This window comes from Onychomys torridus, chromosome X (genome assembly GCF_903995425.1).
Source record: "Onychomys torridus chromosome X, mOncTor1.1, whole genome shotgun sequence".
Taxonomy (NCBI): Eukaryota; Metazoa; Chordata; class Mammalia; order Rodentia; family Cricetidae; genus Onychomys; species Onychomys torridus.
In genome coordinates, this window is record NC_050466.1 from 63,565,556 (window position 1) to 63,587,431 (window position 21,876).

At 37.8% G+C, this 21,876-nt stretch overlaps 1 protein-coding gene across 1 annotated transcript in view; it reads right to left on the minus strand.

Annotated features, from left to right (window-relative positions):
- Map3k15 (mitogen-activated protein kinase kinase kinase 15) overlaps nt 1–21,876 on the minus strand; it is a 132,599-nt gene that overhangs the window by 30,264 nt on the left and 80,459 nt on the right. The window contains exons 7-13 of the mRNA XM_036175586.1: nt 20,284–20,454; nt 17,679–17,791; nt 17,106–17,265; nt 11,944–12,094; nt 10,187–10,294; nt 6,046–6,095; nt 3,733–3,828 (exon numbers count right to left, since the gene is read on the minus strand). Of these exons, the coding sequence (XP_036031479.1) occupies nt 3,733–3,828; nt 6,046–6,095; nt 10,187–10,294; nt 11,944–12,094; nt 17,106–17,265; nt 17,679–17,791; nt 20,284–20,454 (849 nt within the window). The remainder of the gene's footprint in view (nt 1–3,732; nt 3,829–6,045; nt 6,096–10,186; nt 10,295–11,943; nt 12,095–17,105; nt 17,266–17,678; nt 17,792–20,283; nt 20,455–21,876) is intronic.

Below are 21,876 nucleotides of genomic sequence, written 5' to 3' on the forward strand. Positions count from 1 at the left end.
ATAGCCTAGAGTTAACTACATTTTGTTTATAGGTACCACATTTCTTTATCCATTTATCAGCTGATGGACACTTAAACTGTTTCCATTTTTTGGCCATTAGGTGCTGAGATAAACTTAGGAGTACAGATGTTTCTTTGACAGACTGATTTCAGGTCAGAATAGAGTGATAATTACCAAAGTCAGAGGACAGCAGAGGACAGGGAGGGATAGAAAAAAGATTATCAGGGGCTGTCAAGATGGCTCAGTGGCTAAGATCACTGGCTGCTCCTCCAGGGGTCCTGGTTTCAATTCCCAGCACCCACATGGCAGCTCACAACTGACTGGAATTCCAGTTCATACAGACATACAAGCAAGTAAAACACAGATGCACATAAAATAAGAATGGGCTATATCCAGTTAGGTTACATATGCAGATCAAGCTCTATAAATTTAGAGGGCCAACTCATTTTCTAAGAGTACCAAGACTATTTGATGGAGAAAAGAACATTCTTTTCAACAAATGGTATTGGGACAATCAAATGCCTCACACAAAAGTTCAGATATATTCCTATCTTATAGTATATTAAAATTAATTAAAGGGATGGTGACATATTCAGTGGGGGAGAGTCACTTGCTGCCAGCCCTGAAGACATAAGTTTAATCCCTGGGATCCATATGGTGGAAGAAGAAGCCTATTGTAGCAAACTGTCCTCTCACCTTCACGAGGCCCCTCCCCCAACAGTAAGTAAATAAGTCAAAGGAATTAAATGAACCAGACATCTAAATATGACTGCTAAGCCTATTAAGTTTATACAAGAAAAAATAAGAATCATACAGTGACTCAAATTAGGCAAAGAATTTTTTATTTACATTTAGTTTTGATTTATGTGTGTTTGTGTGCCTGCTAATCAGTACATATACCATGTGTGTGCAATGATCATGGAGGCTAGAAGAGGGCAATGAATCCCCAAGATCTGGAGTTACAGGTGACTGTGAGTTGCTTGTTGTGGGTTCTCTGCAAGTACTCTTAACTGATGAGCCATCTCCAGCCCCTAAAACTTTTAAGTATAAATAAAAATGCAAATGACAAGAAAAAAGGATACACCTAATAATTAAAAATATTTGTGCTACCAAACCAAACTAGTGGGAACTCATGAACTTTAGACTAATAGCTGTGCAGCCTCCACAGGACTGGACTAAGCCCTCTGCATAGGTGAGACAGTTGTGTAGCTTTGTTTGCCTAAGGGGCTCCTGGCAGTAGGATCAGGACCCCTTCCTGGTGCATGAGCTGGCTTTTTGGAGCCCACTACCTATGGTGGGACACCTTGCACAGCCTTGATAGAAGGGCTTGGACCTGCCTCTATTGAATATACCAGGCTCTGTGGACTCCCCATGGTATACCTTGCCTTGTTGGAAGAGGGAATGGGGGAGTAGATTGGGGGAGAGGTAGAAGGGGTGGGAGGAGGGAAGAGCGGGGGGATCTGCGATTGGTATGTAAAATGAATAAAAAATTCTTTAACAAAAATATTTGTGTTAGCCGGGCTGTAGTGGCACATGCCTTAATCCCAGCACTCAGGAGGTAGAGCCAGGCAGATCTCTGTGAGTTCAAGGTTAGCATGGGCTACCAAGTAAGCTCCAGGAAAAAGCGCAAAGCTACACAGGGAATCCCTGTCTCGAAAAAAAAAAAAATGTTTGTGTTAAAAGTGATACTATCAGTGACATGAAAGACAACCAAAGAATGGAAGAAAGTCTTAACAAAGTGCATCTGGGTATGTATGGAGAATATATAAGTAACTCATAATAAAAAGGAAATAGCCCAACTAAAATTAGACAAACATCACTTTCACTAGCTGATCCAAGTTAACATCACCAGGAATAACACAAAACAATTAAGTGTGATGGCTTGAAAGAAAATGACCCCCAAAGGGAGTGCACTATTAGAAGATGTAGCCTTATTGGAGTAGGAGTGATCTTGTTGGAGGAAGTGTGTCACTGTGGAGGCCTGCTTTGAGGTATCATATGTACTCAAGCCACGCCCAATGAGACAGACCATTTCCTATTGCCTGCAAGATATAGAACTCTCAGCTACCTCTCCAGTACCATGTCTGCCTTCACACTGTCATGTTCCACCACAATGATAATGGACTGAACCTCTGAAACTGTAAGCCTCAATTAAATGTTTTTCTTTCTAAGAGTTGCTGTGGTCATGGTGTCTCTTCACAGCAATAGAAACCCGAAGACACTGAGTATCCTCTAATATGAGGCACTAAGTAATACACAGTATCTTTTTTTGTGCTATTCCTACTCCAAATACATAATACACATATAATTATGAAGAAACAGCAAACAAAACCTAGATTAAAGCACTACACAACATCTAATGCCTGTGCTCTTTGAAAGTATTAAATCTTCAAGATGAAAGAAGATTATAATACAGAGATGGAAACTAAATGAAGCACATGATTATAGATTGGACTGCAAACCAAAGATAAAATACCTTGTTTTGCTATAAAAAGCATTAGGAGGAAAATAAATAAAATTTTGTACTAGATTATAATCCCATGGCCATCTTAATTCCTAATTATGTAACTACAGTAAGTATGTAAGTGAAGATTCCTTGTTTTTAGGAAATATACTGGAATATTTAGAGGCAGTGCAGCATTATTTCTATGGCTTACTCTTCATTATTTTTAGAGAAAATAAGCATATGTATATAGAACAAGGTAATATGACTATAGCAAAAGGGTAGCATTGAGGAATTCTAGGTAAAGCATATTTGGAAATTCTTACTACTTTATTGAGACTTTCCTACAGCCTTCTACAGTTTTCTAAATAAAAGGTACATTGTTTTCAGTTGGGCAAAGGAGTTGAACACATATTTCTTTAAAGAGGATACAAAAGTGTCCAATCCACACATGAAAAGATGCTTAGAATCATTTGTCATTAGGGAAATGCAATCCAAATACACAATGCAATTCAAACGAACATCAATCATAATAGCTAGGACTAAAAAAGAACAAACAATGAAGGGACAGGGAGGTGAAGAAATTGGAACCTTCACATATTGCTAATGGGAATGTAAAGTGGGAGAAAAGTTACCTTAAAATTTTTGATGCCAAAAATCTACAAGATTGTGAACTCACAAGACTTGCAAATGGATGTACACAGAAGCAAAATTTACAATAACTCAAAAGACAGAAGTATTCCACATGACCAGCAACTGGTAAGCATACAAATAAAACGCACCATTAGATATACAAGGGAGTACTGCTACTCAGCCCCTCAAGGCATCAAAGTATTGATACTGGTATGCCATGGAAAACTCGATGCTACTGAGTTGCTATGAGGCATGAAAGGACACATATTATGCCACAACATGAACACAAATGTCCAAAATTGACAAATTCATAGAAAGTAGGTTGGTATTGTATAGGACTGAAGTTATAGAGGGTGAAGATAGGAGAAAATGGTAAGTGAATATTAACTGCTACTGGGTTTCCTTTAGGAATAATGAAAACATTATCAAATTACATTGTGATGGTTGTAAAAGCCTGGAACTTCATTAAAATCATTAGCTTATATACTTTGAATGGTTATAATGTATGTGGATTCTATCTCAATGCTGTAAAAACAATTGTCTATGAATTAAAATTTCAAGAAAGATAGTATAGTTAATAAACATTTTATAATAAAAATCCTTTAAGATCATCTGTCATAAATTTGTTGCACATACCTAAATTAGCTATAACTCACCTATTACACTGTTCTTCAGTGGAAAAGTAGATTTGAAAGTCATCAGAATTATCATGGACATAAAGAAAACAGCACCGTTCATCAAATTTGGATAGGCTGTAAAATTTCAAAACATAAGAATGCTTATACAAAGCTGGCTGTGGTGGCACACGCTTTTAATCCCAGCACTGGGGAGCAGAGACAGGTGGATTCTTGAGTTTGAGGCCATCCTGGTCTATAGAGCAAGTTCCAGGACAGCCAGTGCTACAGAGAGAGACCACGTCTCAAAAAAAAAAAAAAAAAAAAAAAACAAACAAAAACAGCAACAAAGAGAATGCCTATACACACACATTATGATGCTTATTTTAATTTTAAAAATCTACCTTAGATTTCCTTTCATTTTCTAAGTTCCTGGTTTTATTAATCATTACTTTAATTTTATTTTTAAATTGTGCATATGTGTATTGCCTGTCTGTGCAGGTTCTGCAGAGACCAGAAAAGGCTGTGGGATCCTTCAGAGCTGGAGTTACAGAGCTGGTGGTTGTGATCTATCCAACATGGGTGCTGGAACCTGAATTAAGGTCCTCTACAAGAGCAGTGAGTGCTCTTGACCACTGAGCCATCTCTCTAGGCCCAATGATTCATCAATCTTTTAGAAAATACACCCACAATTTGCCTTTACTTACTCTATGAAGTTTAAAATTAGAGACATTTATATTGCAAATGTATTTATGAATTGACTTTAACATGTATCGAGATTCCTCTATATTCAGAGCAAAGAATACATGGGCAACAGAAAAGGTTAGAAAATATTATGTCTTCTAGGAGTTTATAATGTGACAGAAACAGAAAGGTAAGGGTATTTATGAAATAATTATAGTTTCAAAGGAATCTTTACACTTGGAAAGTATCAGGACACAGTAGTCATCGTCATGCAACATAAACTTGAGAAAGACTTTTAAATGTGTTCTAGTCTATTTCCACCTAATGTCTGGACCTGACTTACAGGGCTTCAAACAAGCAATATTCAGTTTGCTTAAACACAGCCAGTAAATGAAAGTCATCATACTCTATCTACTTATAGATTTTGCTGTTAGAAAGTTCATTCACATTGGCTCAATGTGAAATGACCCTCATTCTGCCAGGTGGCACTACTGAGGAATCAGGCCAGGTTACCATCCATACAATTAGCTCTTTAGACAAATGAAGCCACAAATCTGGCCCCTTGTTTGCCATTTCTTTTGATCCAGAACCTGTGTTTTGTCTCTGTTTTGACGAGGTATTGCTGAATTGGCAGCTAGAGGTATCTCCCTGAAGATATATAAAACAGAAAGCCATGACTACAACTTTTTGTACAACATTGTTTCACATAAGACAGTCTTGAAAATGTATTTTGCACTATTTTGTGGTTTCTAGGCAATATTATCCAAGAACACCATTATTTCATTTAATCACTGATGTGTTCAGGACAGGATCATGCTGGGTGTGAAGGTAATTAGTCTAAGCTCCTGATTTGATTAAAACAGAAAAAACAGAAACCTACAGAGGCCAAGTGACTTTACAATGTCACATATCAAAGAGAGAACTCATGTCTACTTCACAACAATTCCCACTTTTGGACATCCTGGCATGTTGATTAGGGCAGCTGAGGTATGTTAGTCTGGCTCAGGGTGAGCCATGAAAGCTTGCCATTCCTAATCTAAAAGCAAGTTGCATACTTCTTGCAATATATCATCTGTGTCCCTGTTAATAGTACCCTTGCCTCCAGAGCTCTGTCCAGGAGGCCCTACTCAAGTACTAGATGCAAATAAATTCTAACTTCAGCCCTTAGGGTATGATGGTAGTGAGCACTTGAACATTTGGCTCTAAAAAGATATGCTTTGTTCAGTCAAGAGACAGAACTTCTCTTTAAAGTTTGATAGCCAATCATTTCTTCTACTGGATGAGAAAAGTTACCATATTACCAGTCAAGAGGCCCTTACTAGCATCACACTATGACCTTCATATAGGGCAACAATAAAGAAAATAGTTTGTTAGTTCTGTTAAAAATAAAAATAGCCGGGCGGTGGAGGCACATGCCTTTAATCCCAGCACTCGGGAGGCAGAGACAGGCAGATCTCTGTGAGTTTGAGGCCAGCTTGGTCTACAGAGCAAGATCCAGGAAAGGCGCAAATCTACACAGAGAAACCCTGTCTCGAAAAACCAAATAAAATAAAATAAAATAAAAATAAAGACATTACATCTTACAAAGATATGGAAACATCAAAGTACATTAAACACCAACATTATTTGTATTTAAACAGATAGCAGTTACATTTTCTCTCGGGTTCTTACCTTATTCCCTTAATAGAAGAGGGTGTAAAATTCCACTCATGGATTTGTTTCTGCAAGTATCAAAGACAAGTCAATAGCTTAATTTTTCTCAATAAATTATCATTTTTGGATTCACCCTATAGTCAGTTATTTTTTCTAGTTTGTTTTCAACAGTGTTTAAGGGTTAGAGCCATCCATATACTTTGCATAACTTGGATCACATAACATATTCTGAGATAGGAAAATTTCTGTATCTGATCTAGTGTAGAGTAAACAATATAAATTTGAAATACATAGCTTGAGATAGATACACTGCCCCCATAAAACCACACATTGAGTAGTCTTTCATCTTCTGGCAATACAGTAAGCAAACTCTGAAATAGCCTTAAGACAGCCCATCTCAGTTGAGTGGCTTATAAAAATATTTGGAGAAGTAAGACTGACAAAACTCATTTATCTTCATTTCGCTTTCTCCCTGGACACAGAGCTAACCCAAATTTCAGTCTCTCTTGTAGTTAGATGAGGCCATATAAAAGAGTCCTTACCATTGGGGTATGAGAAGCCCATACAAACCTCTATGAAAGCTGAACAGAGGGGCACAAGCCTATAATCCCAGTACTAAGGAGGCAAAAGATTGCCACAAATTCAAGACTGGCCTGGTCTACATTGTAAATTGCAGGCCACCCAGGCTACAGGGTGAGAGCCTATATCCAAAAAGTAAATGAAAAGTAATTTCCCCAATAACAAGCATATTTCATTCTTATAAAAAACAACAGGGTACCCCCCAAACCCCTACAGCAATCTTCTATCTTCTTTTTATCCAGCTATTCCAAGATGGTATGAGGTCTTCTATTAACCTGGATATGGCATGAGGCATACAAAAAATTATATCATGTTAAAATATTAAAATTGGGAGCTGTTTTAACAGCATGGTAAGAAAACTAATGGGTTTCACGATATACCAAGATTCAACTTTCAAAACAACTGTCCCTTCCTCCACCACCATTCCTTGCTCTTAAAAGTTGCATGAAGTTAAGCCTTAGAAGGAACGTCTAAAACACAGTTTCAGAAAAGCCAAAGACTGCACTACCAACATATAATTGTAGAAAATAATTTTAAATAGGAAAATTCACTTGGGTTTCCTAAGGTTGTTGGAAATTGGTCTTTGGGATTAAATATACCACAGAAATAATCAAACTCCACAACTCAGCCTGAACTCCAAGGCAGTTGGTTGTTAATATTTCCCAGCACACTACTGCCTAATACTTCCAATGAGTTTGAATTCTTAATAAACCAGGAATTTAATCTCATTTTGCAGTGACATTACATGAAGTTGTATGCATGCATATGAGTATTCTCTTCCCATCATCCATCCATACGCCACCAGGAAAAATACAACTGTGGAAAAAGTGGCATCTCACTCTAGGCAACTCATTCTTGTTTTTCACAATCTGCAGATTTTCAAAATTGTAATGAACGCACATAAAATTTCTATCTCTCTGACATTTCCTCTGACAAGTGTAAGAACTTAACAAAACATTGTCAAGGAACACTTTCTTTGTGAGAATAGTTCTTTTCCATTTCTTACTAAGAAAAAGTTAAGATATTTACAATTAGTGAGATACATGCACCAAAGGAAATTTCACTTAAGAGCCAGCAACCATCCCAGTATTCAAATGAAGGTGGCCACATTGGTAGAATTCCATAACATCAAAACCATTTTGCTTTAATAGCATTAGTTTTTTCTACAACCATCTGTCAAAATATGATGTATTTCACATTTCTATCAATGAACTTGCGAGACTAGAGATGTGAACTTTGAAGTTCCTACCACACTGATATTAACATCCACGGTACAAAGAAAGTAAGGAGATTTAGTGATTGGAACAGGAACTTCTTTCTATCTTGAAGACATGGAAATGGCTCTCAGAAGTCTGCCTAAAGGGAACTGGGGCAGGCTTTACTGATGTTCTACTCCTTGATTTATGCTGACTTCTGAAGTCCGTTCACCTTCTAAATTTACCACATCATACATTTATGATTTGAACATGTTTTCATGTATATATAATACAGATAGACTTTCCCCAGTCTGTAATATTGGGGTCCAGAAATGTTTCAGATTCTGCAATATATTCAGAGACTTTAATAGTTGAGCATTTTTGTTCTAAATATCTGAATTCTGAAATGCTCCAAAATCTAAAGCTCTGTGACTAGCAGCAGTTGAAAAACTTCAGATTTTGGACTACTGCAGATTATGGGGTGCCACCTGTACTTCAATGACAAGATTTTAGAAGAACAAAGAGGAGGCAAATTAAATAAAATGTGTATTCTTTTCAAATGAGGAATATATAACATATGTGCTTATATATATATAATTGCTCTCTTTTGCCTTCACGTTATTTAATATACACAGTACAGGAAAAATACAAGCACATCATGGCAGCTCATCCTCATTAATGATTGTTTTTTTTTGAACTGTATTTTCAACAAGAAGATTACTCCAGAGTTAAACATTAGACAAGATTACTGGCCTTCACTTGAGATTTGACTATATTTGCTAAGGCATTTCTAATTTGAACTTGAGCCTCTGTTTACTTTACAATGCTGTTTTATTTGTGAAGATAATGTGTATTTTTACCTGACATCATAATCATTCTCATTTTTGCTAACAGGGAGAAAAATAATCTTCCTTTGCTCAGCTAATGGTAGAAGTCTCCCCATACTCCATGGAAACACATGCACAGCAAATAAACCTATCTAATATGTTTGTCACAGGTACTGTGCTTCATTAATGCAGAATTTATTAAAGAAAAAACCCAATGAAATACTTTACACAAACAGATGAAGATACTTCTATTACCAGAAACCTGAAGTCCCAGCTCAGCATTCTGTAATCTTTATAACGGGCAATTATAATTGTTAGTATGAATATAAGCTTGCATAAGTTTGATAGTAGCTATCAAAGTTATAAACATACTTGAGTCAACAGTATCTTACTAGGTATCAATGAGAATGGTGAAATAAAGTAGGTTAATTTAGACCAAGAAACACAACATACAATATGAAAACATTTTAAAAATCAGATAGCTGGGTGTGTGTTTTGTAAAAAACTGCCCATGATGTATAGAAAGCTTTAAAAACAAATTTCAAAAGTAAAAAATATGTTAGGCCAATGTAAAAGCACTTGCTGCACAAACCTGGTGACCTAAATTTGATCCTCAAATCTCCAAGTGGGAGAGAACCACATCTTGAAAGTTCTTTTGACCATCAAATGCAAGTTATGACATATGCACATATGTGTATACACACACAAAAATAAATAAACTTTTAAAATTTAAATATATGTTTTATGGTTACACTATAATGTCAAATGTCTGTGTGTGTAAAATAGGGAATAGCTGGGTGGTGGCACATGCCTTTAATCCCAGTACTTGGGAGACAAAGGCAGGCGGATCTCTGTGAGTTCAAGGCAAGCCTGGGCTACAGAGTGAGTTCCAGGAAAGGTGCAAAGCTACACAGAGAAACCCTGTCTTGAAAAAAAAAGTAAAATAGGGAATATATGTGTGTATATTATGCATATATAAGTGAATTTGGGGCAAGGATACAGGGATATCCACCAAATCACTGGGGATGGAGATGGAAATTGGGATAAGGTTTGAGAAATATGAAGGAATTTTATATATTCTATATCTACTTCCTTAAAGTCTATTTTGTTTTTGTTTTAGGAGACAGGGTTTCTCTGAGTAACAGCCCTGACTGTTATAGAACTAGTTCTGTAGACCAGGCTGGCCTCAAACTCACAGAGATCTGCCTGCTTCTGCTTCCTGAGTGCTGGGATTAAAGAAGTGTGCCGTCACCATCACCTGGCTCTTACAATCTAACTTTTGAAAAAAAAAACAAAATTGTGCTTATTTTATATTTATTACACACACACACACACACACACACACACACACACACACACACACCCTCAATGCCCACATACAGAAAATAGATTTTTTTTCATCTGTGATTATAGTTTCACACATAGTCTCATAGTTTACAAGTTAAGCATGGGTGCCTATTCTTTCTAACACTACCACATATACTGTCCTATTTGAAGATCAAATTACTCATTCAATCATATGGAAGCAAGGGCTATTTGTGATTTTTTTACCCTTACCATTTCTGTGGGTGAGACATGCCATAAAGAAACAGTTCTTTCCTCAGCTTCATTGTTGATAGAGACATAAGAAGGCTGGTAGACTTTGGTTGGCTCTATTACCAGAACCTAAAATAAGAGCAGAGTTTTACAAAACACAGCAGTCTACAACAGGTGACTCTGCCAGTGAGGAAGTGGAAGAATTTGTACTCAACAAATACAAATGAGCAACTATGCCAAGCATGACTCTAGGAGCCAGGCCTATAGCATGGCACATAATCCTCATGAATCCCTGGCTGTATGAGGGCTGTTTCAATGAGTGCACCGAGAACAAAGAACCACAAGGCTATCCAATGCAATGGAACACAACACTTCCAAAAGAGTATGTCGGAAGTGGGGAGTTGGGCCTCATCTTACAGGGAGGACAAGAAAGGCCTGCTTGAGAAGGTGACAGAAAAAGAAGGAAGTGACTGTTTTTGAGAGAAATAAGGAAGTAGACAGACAGGGCAGCCAGCAAGTACCAAGTATGTACATATGCAGGTAAATGAAAAGCGAGTGGTGTTTCAAAGTAACACTAGTTAATTGGTTAAGAATATGTGAGGGCAACTAGGAAGAAAGAGAAGGGAGAGAAAGAGCACATAGAAGTAGGTGGAGGGAGAGGACGAGAAAGCAAATCTCCCAAACAGAGTAACAACACATTCAGTATGATAAACTTAAGTAGAGCTTACACACACACACTTACACAAGCTTACAGCTTACACAAGTGTCGGCTTTTTTACTGATTCGGACCTATCCAATTTGAAACATTTTACAATTAAAACAACATCTCAAAATGTATTACCCAGAAACAAAATAATTATAATCACTTCCAATAACTGCATTTTTTGAGTAGTTAATGAAATTCTTTTTAAAATCACCCATATTCACAAAGTATCATGGCATAAATTTCATATTTATGAAATACAATTATTGAAATTCAATTTCTAGAATACTTAGATATCTTACTTATAAAAATTTATGAGATGCCCATAAAACTGAAACAAAACTAACTGAAAAGCTAAAAGCAATTCCGCTTTTTCAACAAGGTTTTAAATATTAATTAGTAGCACTGGAGGCAAATCAAAGTTTTGGAAAAGACAGCTTGAAATTCCATGTACAGCATGTTTTAGAACAAAATCTCTTCATTTCTGTCTTACTGTTTTTGAACCAAATAATTACTCACTCTCTCTCTGTCTCTCTCTCTCTCAGTCTGTGTGTGTGTGTGTGTGTGTGTGTGTGTGTGTGTGTGTGTGTGTGTGTGTGAGAGAGAGAGAGAGAGAGAGTCTGTGTGTCTCTGTGTGTGTAAGGGTACTGTTCTAATTACTGGGGGACATGTAGCAGACTTACACCTTATTGTCAGTAGCATTACCCCTTACATTTGGTTCTAACAACCAAAAACATTTCCAAATTCTGCCAAATGTCCTTGAGTGAAACAAAATTACATTCAGTTGAGAGCCACTATTTGAGAGACATGGGCAACTTTTCCCTGAGACTAACTTATCATTTGCTGATTCCACAGAGGACTATTATCCAAATATTATAACTTGTAGTTTTCTTCCTTTTTATAGTTTTTAATAATTATATAGCATGAATCCCTAGTCTCTCTGGTCTATCTTAAAAGATTGGGACTAGTGGTATTGCTCAGTGGTAGAATATTTGCCTAGAATGTGCCAGTTCTTAGGTTTGATCCCAGCAAAGGAACTAATACCTCCCCCCCCACCCCATTTAGCATATCTTACTGGAAATCTGAGTCCATTAGTAACTTCATTTGTTGCTTCAAAAATTATATCTAGCCAGAAGTTAAGCTGTTCCTGCCTGGGTGAATGTTCTGTTATGGGTTTCTTGAAGCGTTGAATTAACAGCAAGTTCTGAACTAATGACCGCAGGTACCTGGGGGTAAAAAAAATCACAAACCTCATAAATTAGATTCCTAAAGAAACTGAAATCAATTCTAATCGCTTTCAAAGAAGCTTCCCAAAACAAAGCCTTATGTACTTCAATTTGCATTTGTCACGAGCTCTTCATAAAGTCACTGAGCAACCACATAACTAATCATAAGAAATAAAAACAACAGGCAAAATCAGTCCAACAATTCTTTTTGGTTTTTCAACACAGGGTTTCTCTGTGTAGTTTTGGTGCCTGTCCTGGATCTCACGCTGTAGACCAGGCTGGCCTCAAACTCACAGAGATCTACCTGCCTCTGCTTCCTGAGTGCTGGGATTAAAGGCGTGTGCAACCACTGCCTGGCTATAAGACAGCTTTTTCTAACACCTCAATTTTAGTACACACTATCCAACATTTCTTGGCCTATTGGCTAAGACTAAGCATCAGTATGACATCTAATTGTAGTGGAAAGCACAAGATAACTGTTTTAGAAAACAAAAGCAATTAGTTCAACAGAAAAAAGCAATTACAAAGTATGTCAAATACCTTTTTTTTTTTTTAAAAAAAATTAGGTAACCTATCTGTTTTAAGGTATTTTTAGAAATAGTATACCAAAACCTTGATTAAGTATGCTCTACTAACAATATCTTACAAATCCATAGTATAGTATCACAATCAAATTCTGCCATTGATACAAAGTGGAGCTCATGCCTATCACTATGATCCACCACCTCATGTTGCTGTCCTATAAGTAACAACTACTTCCTTCCTGTCCCTGTCCTCTCCCTCAATTCCAGCAACTGCTTATCTAAAACTTGTCTTTTACTTAAAAAAATAATAATCTGGCCAGGTAGATTTTCTTGATTCTGCCTAAACTTTGCTGTCTTCAAGCAAACTGAATATTTGGAAATACAGTTGTCAGGCAATGGTGGTTACAACCTCTCTGGTACTAAATAGAGATGGTTAATATGAAAGCATCATTGTATTATTTGGTTCTCTGAGGATAAAGTATGGAGTAATCTAGAAAAGTAGACCAGTTAAGACTCTGGCTGACTTGTTTGGGCACTTACCAGGCCTTAACCATCCAAAATTGACACATTCCACATATAGGTCTGGCCCTTGTCTAGATACTAACACTGCTCTAAGCTCTGGAATATCCTGTCTGCTAAGGATGTGTTTTCCAGGGGCCTTTGGCCATGCTAGACAGTCTGCATTAACAATATGACTCATGGTGGAAGCCTTTGTCCATGCACCATATCAGTTTGACCTCTGGAGAAGCTGAAGACTGATATTAAGAGCAGCCACATGAACACTTTGTGCTGACATAATTCACCTTAATTTAAAAAAGCTGCTCATCAAGGCTTACTGAACTTTCCTGGCTGGCAACATTTCATACCTGCTGTCACATACTGATGATGGGAGAATTATGCACCATGCATACTATTCCACTGAGAAATGGGAATAGGAAGAGTGTACATAATCTCCTGTAGACACATGATCCAAGAATTTTGCCATCAATGATTTAATTTGTATTATTTTGTTGTAACAAGCTGTTAACAGTGAGTATAATAACATTTGTGAGTTTTATAAGTCCTTCAAGTAAATCCTAGTCATCAGACTGGTATAGTCAAAAGATTTCCTGTGTCCTGAGACTGGCTTTTGACAGTAGGTACAACATTATCAGTCAATTCAGGTACTGATGTAAAGGTACTAGATCCAACCCTGGGGCTTCCTCTCTCTGGACTCTACTTTATCTGGTCCAGTCACAGCAATGTACTTTAAGATTAGGATGTGGTACACAGAAGCCATTCTAAGAGTGTTAGATACCCAATGTGAATGTACTCTTTCAGTCTAAGAGAACTTCTAAAATGTTGATATGGTCTGAAACCAAATGTTAGCTTGTTCAGATTGGGGAGAATAGGGACAAAGTGGGTATGATTAAAGGAATTCCTACTTCTAGAATCCAACTGGTCCACTAAACTGAAAAGTAAGAACTAGCAGGTGAACATGTGCCATTTGGAGTAAATTAAAAAACAAAAACAAAAACATGGAAATGTAAGGTGAGCCCTAGTCAGAGAATCCAAAATCTGAAATGTTCCAAAACTCCCAAATTTTGAGTGTTATAGCTGTAGTTCTGTGTTTATTACAGCATGATTCACAATAGCAGAATCATGCAATCAGCCTAGGTGTCTATCAACAGGGAAAATGATATAAACAATTCAGTGTTATTTGGCTATGAAGAATGAAATTATAATATTTGATGGAAAATGGATGGAACTAAAGACCATCAGGTTAAACAAAATAATTCAGGCCATTGAGAAAAAATATTTGGAAATACAGTTTTAATTTTAAAAAAGACTTGAAAGTTGAGGGGGTACTATTTTGGAAAAGGAAAGAGACCAGAGAGAAGGAGGGGAGATGGGAGAAGGTAAAGGGGGTGAGTACAATCAATAATTACATGATCATTCCTACAGAAGAATTTAACAATGAAGCCCATCATTTTGCATAGCTAACATACACAATTTTAACATTTGGTTTTTGAAACAGTTCGGATTTGAGTTAGGGATGCTCAACTAATAAAGAATATAGGAATATTTTTTTGAAAGAAAAACAACCCAAACACCCAAATCTCAAATGCTTAAGAGTTCTAAGTATTTCAGATAAGGAATATTCCACCTGAAATAGAGCTGTATTTTAGAAAACTCAGATAACATGGATAAGAGAAAACATAAAATTAAAAGCTTTATCAAGTCATCTCTCTAAGATAAGTCCTGTTAATATCTAAGATAACATTCCTCTCTATCATTTACTCATTATACAAGTATCTACTGAGCATTTATTATGAGACTATAGCCATCAATAAGGTAACCACAATTCTAATGGAGCTTCAGATATCTATGGGGAAGTCTGATAATGTCCATGTTTTTTTCTGTGAGTAGCATACCAAGCACACATTTTTAATTAAAATGAGAGCCTATAGAAAAGTGGTTTTGAAAATGTGGTCCCCAGATTATCAGTAGTAGCAGTTTATAATTTGAAAATGCAAATTCTCAGGCTCTACTGTAGATCTACTTAATGAGACACTAGAGTTTGGGCATCACAATTTAAGCTTTCATCAACACCAATTATTCCAATGAACAGTAAAGATTGGGAACTATTAATGCAGGAAACTATAACCTGAATCTGGCCTTTCTCATTCTCTGATAAACCCTGAACATACTCCCTGTATTTTTAGTAGTCTTCTCTGCACAGTTAAAGGGTTGATTCAGGGGTTAATCTACAGCTGTTGCTGTGTTACCATTTTATTAACCAGTCTTTATTACTAGTCTTTTAATTCCAGTTTTCATTGGAGACAAACATCATTCCCCCACCCAGTGGTTTTAAATACTCATTATGGTGCCATAGGAAGGAGCTGGGATGAGAGTTTGTTCCATGTATGCTGAGAGACAAAAAAGTTAGGGGAGGCAACCTGTGTGACAAGGCCACTGGGGTATCCCATCCCTACCACAGAACAAGAAAGTAGAATAAGAGATCCTTTCTGGAGGGTCTCAGGGTCATGTAGGAGTCAGTCCTTCCTTGGAGGTAAGATCATCTGGGAGGGAACTGACAAGCAGCTCCCACAATGGCAGTGGCAGGCGATATCTTCCTCAGTGGTATTGCTGGTAGCTGGGATAACCTAGGGACAGAGGTCCTTTTAAAGGATTGGGGTGCTATAGAAATGGGGGTACACTGTGGAATATCCAGGCAGTATAGTAACTGAGGAGGATGCCAACACCCTTGATGAAGGCCAACAAAATACCCTACACCACCATAGAGCCCACCATGGCCAGCAGACTAAGTGTTGCCAACTCAAGAGTATCATTTTCTTGATGTTCTTTCTCAGTTTTACTATATGCTTTAGCACAAACACATACACATACTAATATCAAACAGCATTTTTCTCTTGAAGACACAAACTAAAAGAAGTCAAGAAGACTGACAGTCTAGTGCTGTGGGATAATGCCCTTGTACACTGGATTAATAAAATGCTGACTGGCCAGTAGCCAGGCAGTGAGTATAGGCAGGGCAAGAAGTCAAAGAGAATTCTGGGAAGAGGAAGTGTTAGGATTCTGCCACTACTCCAGCTGCAAGACCACACATGTGCAGTTCAGTAGCTAAACAAGGGGTCTTGCGTCTTATGTCATCAGTGTGTGCTTGTGATTACATGCACGTGGTGTGGTCATGCAATCAGCGCATTCATGACATAGCTCTGTAAGCCCACCTGCACTTGTTCACAGGAATCCTTAAAAAGCTGGACGCATACTCCTCCTCCTCCCTCTCTGTTCTCTCTTTCCCGACCATCTCTCTCTCTCTGCTCTCTGCAGGTGCTTCTTCCCCAGGCCTGGTTCTTTTGTCCCTCCACTCAAAAAAGCTCTGATACTGGGTTTTGTCATGGCTCGTGCCTCCTGATCTTTCTGCACAGTAACTAGCACCTCTTATCAGTTTTAAAAACAGCAACAGGAAGTGCTGAGTCAGGAGTCACCAGCCAGACACAGAGGAAGCAAGACAAGGCAGAACTGAAAAAAGGTACCAAACCATGTGGCTAAACATAGATAAGAATTATGTGTTAATTTAAGTGTAAGAGAGCTAGTCATTAATAAGCCTGAGCTAATGGCCGAGCAGTTGTAATTAATATAAGCCTCTGTGTGTTTACTTGGGGGACATGAGTGGGAGAGATTTGTCCTGACTGCCGGCCGGCTGAGACACAGGAAAACTTCCAGCTACAAGTCTAGTCTTAGGAACAGAGCATGCAAGGATACATTCTAAGTGTGCATATACCTGTCTCTTCCACCCTGCACATAAAAGCAATGAGCCCTCAAAGCTGTTGTTTGTCTTAGCTTCTTTAGTAAAGAAGCATTAAAGAAGGCAAAACAGCAGTTGTTGCTCTGCTGTATTTAACATTTTCTCCTTGAATGAGACATTTCACAACAGGTTCAGATATGGAGACATGAGATTACTAGGCACAGATGGGACTTACCAGACTGGGGGTTTCAGTTTGAACAACCTCTCTGCTGCCTGGACAGCTTTCCCAATATCGCTTGCCAACATGCTGACGGTGAAGAACTGACCTACATCCCAGTAATTGTTCATTTTCTCCAGGCTCCCTTTTCTTCCCAATAAACTGTTCAGCCGGACACCTTAAGAATTTGAATTTTGATGTCATGAAAAAAAAAAAACTTTCTAGTTCTGCCATATTATATAAGACTTTAGGAAAAGGACAAGTAGGCATTTTATTTGGCTGCTGTCTCAGGTATCCTCCTGGAAAAGCAACTCTAGTTATTTGAACCAACACACACACACACACACACACACACACACACACGCACGCACGCACGCACATGCACACGCACACACACGTCTTGCTATGTAGGCCTGGCTCTCTGGAAGTCACTATGTAGAATAGGCGATCCTTAAGGAGATCCACCTGCCTGTGCTTCCTGAGTCCTGGGGCTAAAGATGTATGTCACTATACCTAGCAAGTTGAACATAACTTTTTAATGCTCAGCTTATATAACTAAATCTGAAACATCTGCAATAATAACAGCTTTACCTATTTTCCTTAGTTCCATCGAAGTTTCAAACTGTTGTCCAGCAACTATCAGCAAAACTGCAAGGTTAATTCCCGAATAAAGAGATGACTGGAGTTCAAACCCTTTGCGATACCTACAATTATAGAACCACCAAATTCTTATTACATCATCTTACTGATTTAGAATGAAACAGGTAGATAATAATACAAACTACCTTTTCATGAAGATATTCATTGCTCTAATGTTTGATAGTTCCTCCCTTAACCCTGATGAACAGATACACACATCAGTGTTTTGAAAATGTAATAGCAACATGGTAGCTTACACTAAGAAGTCTTTAGTTTTCCTCCTAAGATAGTTTGACTATAAAAGCCTGTATTGACTACATAAATAAGTAAATCATATGGAAACATACATAAGAAATTTAAAATCCATTATAGTCCTCCAAATGACCATAGTTTGATATCTAAGTCTCATTTTAAGTTAAACTCTCAGTGTACATTGAGTATTTTTATTTATAGAAATGGCATCGATCATGGGTTATTTGTCTACATGCCATTTGCTTGCTTGCTTACATTATCACAACACTGAATCACTTCTTCATGTATGAGGACACTGCCTGAATCTCAAATCCTAAATGGCTACCAATGCAAATGTGCAGGGGAGGCAAGAGGTAGGGAATTACCATATTAGGATAGGGAATGAGATAAAAACTAGGTGTGCCATTTTATAGGAAAAAGTTTACAGTTTCATTTTAACTTTCCTCTTTATTCTTTACTAGACATAAAACGTTTTTCTATTAGCAAGTATGACTATTATGATAAGGAAAAATGATTGTTTTCAATGGAGTAGTAACACAAACACAGTCAACTACCAAGAATTTGCAAACCAGGAGTGTTTTTCTTTTCATTTATATGACAAGAAAATTTAGTGACACACTAGTTTTTAAAGTGAGAGGCTATCATTTAGTCAGTTACAATGTGGTTTTATGAGCTTTGGAGAATAATACAAGTACCACCGCACAGACCAGAAGACACCAAGGAAATCATTGCTACTCTACCCAACAGAAGTCCAACCTTTCTCTCACTCTTCAATGGTCTAAGACTTAAAATTTCTTCCCATGAAATTTTTCTGTCACAATGAAAAGTTATACCAAAGATAAGCATAGTGGAGGTTCATACCTCCATTCTCAACACTTGCAAGGCTGAGGCAAGAGATTTGCAATGAACTCAATATCAATGTTACCTTAAAGTAGAATAGGTGGGCAAAGAGAGGGTGATGTGGGATCACAGTCTAAGAGAGAAGTTGAGCTGGATATCTCTAAGGGTCCTAAGGTATGAGAGTGCCTGGGAATCCCAGAAAAATTTGTGTGCATAGAAATAAGGTGGCATATTTCTCTACACTTTTGTTTTTGTTAGGCCACATGACTTCTTTTAACAAAATGTGGTAGAAGTGAGTTCAAGTGAGTTCCTGAACATTAGCCCCAACAGGCCTTGTAGCTCCCACCTTCCCTTTCAACATCAGCTGCCAAATATGCATGAAGCCATCTTAGGTTTTCTAGTTCTGCCTAACCCTCAGGCTAATAGCAACTTTAGGAGTGAGGCCCAGGAGAGGAAATGCCCCCAAAGCCCACAGAATCACAAGCCTCCCAAAAAAAACTAGCTACTAACTAACATTCAGGGATTTTATATAGCAACGACACTCCCTAAAATATATTCATTGCCTAGAAGTGAGAATACTCTTGTTAGAAATGAATGTCAGTCTTGGATGGAAACTCTCTAATGATGTCCCTTCCCATTGAGTTTCATTTCATTGCTCTTCTTTTGCCTGTTTCTCACCATCACTAAGTGTATCCAGCATGCTTCTGCCCCAGCATCTGCCCTGGCTCTCCTCTTAACATGAAACACTTTCTTCATAGTTATCTGCGAAGCTGCACTACCTTCATCTCTGTACTGGCCTTCACTATTCTATTTCAAAACACAACCTAGGGGCTGCAACTATAGTTCAGTAACAGAGCACTTGTGTAGTATGCATAAGATCCTGGGTTTGATTCCTAGCACCCCCAAAATAAATAAAAAATTTAGACCTCTCGCTCAACCTTCTTTTTACCCCCCCTCCCTGCTTAACTCCCGCTCTAAGTCTTTGCCATCAACTGATAGCCTATAGATTTTTTTTTTTTGCTTGCTGACTTCCCTTACTAGCAAGGCAACGTCCCCAAAGATAAGGATTCATGTCTGCTGTGTCTGCATCTCCAATGTAGAAAAGTATCTACTACAAAGTAAGCCTTGAATAAACATCTGTTGAATAAAGACATGCAGACATGAACAGCTCACTGGGAAGATGATGCCCAATGGTGGTGGACACAATTCTGGAAAGGGCAATTGGCAGGAGTATGTGAAGCCTCATTCCTTTCTCATGAATGAGTAAATGAATAGGATAAGCATAAATAGCAGGAACCTCTGTTTATCACGTCTTTCTCTCAGAACCAGGAATCTGAACATTCCTAGACCACATACACTGCAATCATTTTCTCTGTCAGTTGACAAGCATTTATGTACTAGGGAAAAGACCTGGCTACTCAGCCTACAAGATTCTGCTCTATGCAGCACTGTGTGTGTTATTTACCACTCAATGGCACTGTCTCTGCTTGCATCCTCTTCACAGCCTGAATCCAGGAAGATGTCCTTATAGATCCTCCCACACAGGCAAAGCATGTCAGGAGCTGGGTGATCACAGCTTTGCAGAACTTGGAGCATGACCTGAAGAGCCTTCTCACGGTCACCTGTGCTGTTTCTCCTGAAAAATATGTTATGAGATCATAAACATCTAATTTAAGATGTTTATGTATATATGCATTTTTTCTATTCAAAGGAAAAATACTCTTCCCTTTTCAAATGTAGCAACTAGATAAGAACTGTGCCAGAAAAATCTCATTAAAAAGTATAGTCAATTACTTTCTTGAGTTTATTCTTTTTTTTTCTCTTTTTTTCTTCTTTTTTTTTTTTGAGCTCTGTGTAGCTTTGCGCCTTTCCTGGAACTCACTTTGTAGACCAGGCTGACCTCTAACTCACAGAGATCCGCCTGCCTCTGCCTCCCGAGTGCTGGGATTAAAGGCATGTGCCACCACCACCCAGCCCTTGATTTTATTCTTAATATATCAGAAGGAGAAAATAGAGGAGAAAACTGTATTAAAAAGAGACTTAAGAGTCGTGTTAATCAAATGCAATATATAAACTATGTCTAGATTCATAATCAGACAAATCCACTGTAAAAAAAATGTAAGTAAGGGACTGGAGAGATGTCTCAGTGGTTAAGAGCACTTACTGCTCTTGCAGAGGATCCAGATTTTGTTCTCAGCACCTATGTCAGTTAGCTCACAACTGCCTATTACCCCAGTTCAGGGGATTTAACTCCCTCTTCTGGCCTGCACATGTACCATGGTGCACACACATACAAGCAGGCAAAACACTTATAAACATAAAATAAAAATAAATCTTTTAAAAATGTAAATCTGTGAAAATATGAACACTGAATGTTAAGGAATTGTTATTAATTTTAGCTATGATACCATATCTATAGTTATTTCATAAAAGCACCCTTAACCTTGAAACATTTATGGGTGAAGTGGAATGTTTCGATTCTTAATAAAATCTGGTCTTTGAGTAGAAGAAAGTGAGGGTTAAGGTAAAATAAATAAAATTGCTTTTGCAAAGATAACTATTCAAGTGAATAAAAGGTACATGGAGATTAATTATAATGACAGTTAGTTTTATATATCAACTTGACTTTGCTAATGGATGCCCAGAGACTTGGTAAAAATAACACTTCTGGGTGTGTGGGTGAGACTGGCATTTGAGTCAATAGACTAAAGACTCCCCGTCACCAGCGCTAGCTAGCCCAAGTAGACCAAAAAGGCTAATCTCTTCTACCTTCCTCCTTCCCTCCCCTTGAGCTGAGAAATCATCTTCTCTAGACCTTCAACACTGAAGTTCCTGGTTCTAGGTTTTTAGACGTCAGGGATCACATACAGTGGCACTCCTAATTCTCAGGCCTTTGGACACATTGAATTGTACCAATGGCTTTCCTGGGTCTCTGGCTTGCAGGCAGCCTATGATGGGGCTTCTTAGGCCCCATAACCACATGAGATCACTTTTAATAATAAATACTTTTGTATTTCTATTCCTCCATCTTTTTCAGATGTGATCTCAAGTTGTAGGC